The sequence below is a fragment of the Physcomitrium patens genome, chromosome 25 (assembly GCF_059467195.1).
Source record: "Physcomitrium patens ecotype Gransden chromosome 25, ASM5946719v1, whole genome shotgun sequence".
NCBI lineage: Eukaryota > Viridiplantae > Streptophyta > Bryopsida > Funariales > Funariaceae > Physcomitrium > Physcomitrium patens.
Window position 1 is genome coordinate 6672115 of NC_143434.1, and position 4875 is coordinate 6676989.

The window sequence follows — 4875 nt, forward strand, 5'->3', positions numbered from 1 at the left end:
ATAGTTTTTCTCAGTCGGAGAACGTTGTACCAGATTAGACTTGGAGGATTCTTCTCTTTTACGTAGCAGGTGCTGCCCACTCTGCAGAAATCGGTTTTAGTCGTGCCGTGTACTCACTCGGACCATGACGCAACTTGAGTGACAAGCTAGATGTGGTCTACCATTCTGTATAAAACACCGACACTTAAAAAATTACATTATAATAGCATGCCGAAATACACGATAAATGCAAGACTTGCAGTGCTCATCAAAACTTTCCATGGTTTGATTCATGTGTACTATAATACAAGTCCAAGGAACCTCATTGCCTGAGGAAGTCTTCTGCTACCTCACCTCCTTGCCCCACAGCAATTGCTCCTTGGGTTAATCTAAGAAGTAGAATTTACATTTCCTGCACTCCGAGACGATCATCGATCGCACCCTATTAGAGAAAGTAAAAAGATTATCAAGCCAACCACGAGCGTGAGAAGTGCCGATGGAGCAGCTGACCGACAAGCGGCGTTAATCGGAACCATCTCCGGCAACACACATTCTTCCCCATTAAACCAGATTCTGGATGGAAAGCCACCGCCGAGGGGTACATCGATTCCCGGAGTGGTCTCCTTAGTGAAGGAAATGACCGACTGGATCTTCCCTGACGTAAGGTTCTGGGCAGCCATCAAATAGTTGTTGTACCCTTCTATGCCGGTCACAACGAAGGTGTTGTTGATCATGGCATCGCCCAGGCTGTTGTTAAGTAGGGGAAGGCGTGTGGCATTCATTGTGTATGCTTCCTGTAAGCCTGCGGTGGCATTTGGCATCTCGATGACAGCGTACCAGTCAGGATAGGTGATGTTTGACCAGTCCAGGAACGTGAGCCGGGCGCTCCACCCCTTGGCAAAGTCGGAGACTATGTGCCAGTTCACGTTGACACCGCAGTAATCGGTGCAAGGAAGAGGATCCGGGAGGGGTCTCCGGTTGAGCGCAGCCCACGCCTTAATCTGCTTGGTTCGGTTCACAGGGGCGAGAGTGAGAGCTCCATACGGGAGCAGCACAGACGATGCATTGCGATCGCATGTGGCTGATGAGTCCTCTTCACCGTAGACCAGTGAGGGGGGTTTGTCAGGCAGTCCACAAGCACCCGACCTACAGGGCACAACTGATTCGTTGTAGTATGCCGAAAATGAAACACAGCACTTGGGTGTCCTCTTCACCTCAGCAGTGATGTTGCAAGTCACCTGTTTATATCGTCGTCACAACAAGAAATGTTCTTTCAGAAAAAAGATAAAATTCTAGTACGATCAAATAAAAGAATACAGAAAATTTACTAGCCAAAGCTTTAAGAGAAAAAAACTTCCACTTGAGGAAGAAATGAGTACTAGAGTGTAAGGATTTGACATGCGAACCTGCCAGGTCTTCACAGCCGACCTTCTATGTATAAGACTGTTCCAGGGATCCCCGTACACGGTGGGTTCAATGAGTCTTGGCTTTCCACAAGTGTAGTACCCGTCAGTCGTATTGCTGCCGTCGCCGAACTTGAAGTCGCCGGGAGGCACTACGTGAGTGATATCGTCATCACCAGGGGGCACTTTGTACACGTTTATCTCAAAAGCCGCTGTCGTCTTCTTCGGGTCTATGATAGCAGGATATATAGTTCCGTTCTTGCAACAATTCTTGACCATTCCCAAGTTCGTATCGTTGGTTCTGTCAGTAGGCAAATCTAGAATGACTGGACGAAGTGCACAACTGGCAGCCTTGTTGATATCCGGACCTTCGGAATACGTCCTCCCAGCAATACCCCTCACACAGGTCTTAATGTCAGCTTCGTATGTCTGAGCTCCTTTAATAGTGTTGATGAATTCATCTTCTTGCCATGTCCACGAAAGATTCCAATGATCAATACGTGTTACAGGCATGTTGTTGGTAATCGACACCTGCAAATAGCCGAACACATTCTTAGACCTAACTTAGATTTCGCACAACAATCACTTAAGAGCACCTGATTCTATAAGCCCATATCATGGTTTCCAGGAGCAAACCGTGGCCATGTAGTTCTTCTCGTAAGCCCCAGTGACGTCATACAAAATTGTAATATTACCCTTCTCCGGTGGAAGGTAATTTTCTTCATCATCAGACAGAGTGATGTTCCTATTTTTCTCCAGGCAACAAACCCACATTGTATTGTCTGCGCAAAGAATCCACAGTCAGAACTTCAACGACAAGACAACCTTGGCAAGAAACCGTTTTAATACATGTCACAATAACCAGAAAAACTAGCTGAACTGCTGAAAGGGATCGCGCAGAAGAATCAAAACTTACTCCCTCTGAAACTAGGAGCACTACAATTGTAATCTTTATCTGTAATGTTGATGTTTGTCGGCATTGGATCAGTTTTCACTCCAAATTCAGTTCCGAGGATGTTGATTTTTCTCTGGATGAGCTTTATGTTCCCTGCGGTCTCAATGGCGTTCTTCAAATCCTCAGGTGTGGCTCCGGTTAATATGGTACCGTTAGATACATCCACGGGCATTTTCTGCCCATCTGCCAACACAGCTGTTCCCGCGTCCACTAAAATCTGTCAACACAATCAAGAAAAGGAACGTCAGTCTGTCCAGCTACTTACCATTCGAAATGAGGTTCAACCTTAAGTCACGAGTGAAAAGAAGACCTTAAAGAGTTCCTAAAACTGAACACTCCATTCTTCCGTTTACTTCTACGACAACCTCTACCTAGCTTTTAATCTGGATTCTTACTTAATGATGAGATCACAGAAACCTACCATACTAAAACACTACAAGACTCACCGGCCTGCTCGAACTAGAAACGAATTGTCTGCAGCGCAACTTATAAGACCACATCTATCGAAGTCATCAGACTATTGGTAGAGACGATGCGCTCACTAAGGTTCACGTTGTATGCTCAAATCCCCTATCAAATCCCTCGGAAATGGGCACAGATGCACCCTGTGCTTTCCACTAAACGTACATGGAGAAGATCGTGTAAGATGGAAATGCAGGGCAAAGAAATCCAATTGAATGCAGCTGCTTCAGGTAGATCATCGGACGAGACACGAACAAAGAATCCAAGGTGGGACACTAAAAACCAACGGGACCATATTCCCGAATTCAACTTTTTTAAATCGACAAAAGGAACTCAACAGGGAAATTATTGGCAGCTTCGCTAACTGCGTTCAGATGTCTATCCTTTCGGATTGTGCTCACCTCATTATGCTGGAACATAATTCCCATCTCCCAGTTCTGCACAGTCGAATATCCCATGTTCGTCAACGTCGCCAATGCCTGAAAGGAATAAGGCTGAATCCAAGGCGTGACGTTGAGAAAAGGGTAAATTTTCTTGGTGAAGGTTGACTCGTACAAAACGTGCACGCCATCACATGGGGGAAACAATTCGTCAAATCCAGGTGCCGGCGCAGGGGCCATCTCTGCCAGTGCGGGTGCAGTCGCAGGCTGGCCTGGAAGCAATAGCCCTGGTGCTTGAACGGCGCCCTTGGGTGTAGCAGCTGGAGCACGCGCCCGCTGTGCTCCAACACAAGAAAGTAACACTATCATCATCAGGACCGCAAGAGTTGACGCTGGTCCCATCCTGATGCCACTTCCTGTTGCTGCCATCCTTGTAAAGCAACGGCGGGAAAACAATGCAACGCTGATTTCAGGCAATGCTTGCCCAATCAGACAATGCCCTGCTCAGCCGACGTAGCTTTCGAGGTCACCCATAGAATTCGCAGTGCACTCCAACTCCCTGCAAGGCCACGACCATTACACATTAACGACTACCATCACAGAGCTCAGCCCACGAGTTGCACCAAGATGCTGATGAACAACATCGAAGGTCAACCGCGACATCCCGACTGTAGGAAGTGACACTGAGTGGGAGCTACTTCGTAGTAGAGCAGTGCCAGCTCCAGAGAGGAATACCTACCGGGCAGGCATCCCGAGATCAGTATCTAGGAAAATGACCGGCGAAAGATGCGACAAAACTCCATGCAAACAGTTGCTTGTCGAGGGAACGAATAATGGAGAACGGAGAGATCCTAGAAACGAGGCCTCGCGGAAATGGTGGCTTCCCTCGCGGGTCGTGATCAGGTGTGGTGCGACTGTAGCAAGGCGCGTGTACCGATTACTGCGTTACCAGCCGCGATGAACTGGAACTCCAAGTTCAAACTTGAGTTGGGCAATTCGTAAATCTAAGTGGGACGGAATGTATTTTAACCTGATCATTATTTAACATTAAATTGAGTTGAAAGCGGTTAAAAATTATAAACTTCCATCGTCATACTAAAGATGCAGCTGCAACCACGAGCAAAAGCATCAAATATGAGGACCAACAACAGTGCCTCAGCAGGTTAGCAAAGAATAACAAAAGTAATATAAGTATGTACCTGGCTGCATCAAATATGAGGACTGTTAATAGTGTCTTTGCATGTTAGCAAAAGTAACAACAGCAAGGTATGTATGTATCTGGCTACATCAAATAATGATTCTTTGAACAATTTTCCTGTCACAAAAGAAATCGAAAATATACAAGGTATGGTGAGAACTACCCTACAGACAGTTTCTGTAAATATACATATCTATCTATCTATCAATACACACACACACACACACACATATATATATATATATATATATATATTGTTTCATTGGTTCTCCCCCATTAACTCTTCTGAGAGGAGAACCGGTACGCAACTCGTGCCGCTTGTTGTAGATCATCGAATGTTTTGTAATATCAACTCATGAATACAACCTTAGAATAATATGAATTAAAAATCGTCCACAATTCAGATAACTATTAGAGTTGCAGAAAAGGCGATTATCGATTATCTACACATCCAGGTTAACTTGTAAGGACGCCAATATTCAAACATAATACCATCCA

The 4875-nt window shown here is 45.6% G+C and overlaps 1 protein-coding gene across 1 annotated transcript; it reads right to left on the reverse strand.

Annotated features, from left to right (window-relative positions):
• Positions 1–241: 241 nt before the first annotated feature.
• On the reverse strand, positions 242–3964 carry LOC112277175 (COBRA-like protein 7). Its single transcript, XM_024509233.3, has 5 exons — positions 3201–3964; positions 2299–2554; positions 2019–2164; positions 1386–1913; positions 242–1217 (listed from the first exon to the last, which is right to left on the reverse strand). The coding sequence occupies exons 1-5, from the start codon at positions 3606–3608 to the stop codon at positions 408–410; spliced, it is 2148 nt and encodes a 715-aa protein (XP_024365001.1). The 5' UTR covers positions 3609–3964; the 3' UTR covers positions 242–407.
• Positions 3965–4875: the final 911 nt, after the last annotated feature.

Excerpts from the sequence above, each read along its gene's own strand:
- LOC112277175 (XM_024509233.3), bottom strand. The coding sequence starts at position 3,608 with ATGGCAGCAACAGGAAGTGGCATCAGGATGGGACCAGCGTCAACTCTT. Across the intron at positions 2,555-3,200 it reads TTATGTTCCAGCATAATGAG|ATTTTAGTGGACGCGGGAAC; the intron begins GTGAGCACAATC and ends TTGTGTTGACAG. Across the intron at positions 1,218-1,385 it reads CGGCTGTGAAGACCTGGCAG|GTGACTTGCAACATCACTGC; the intron begins GTTCGCATGTCA and ends CGATATAAACAG.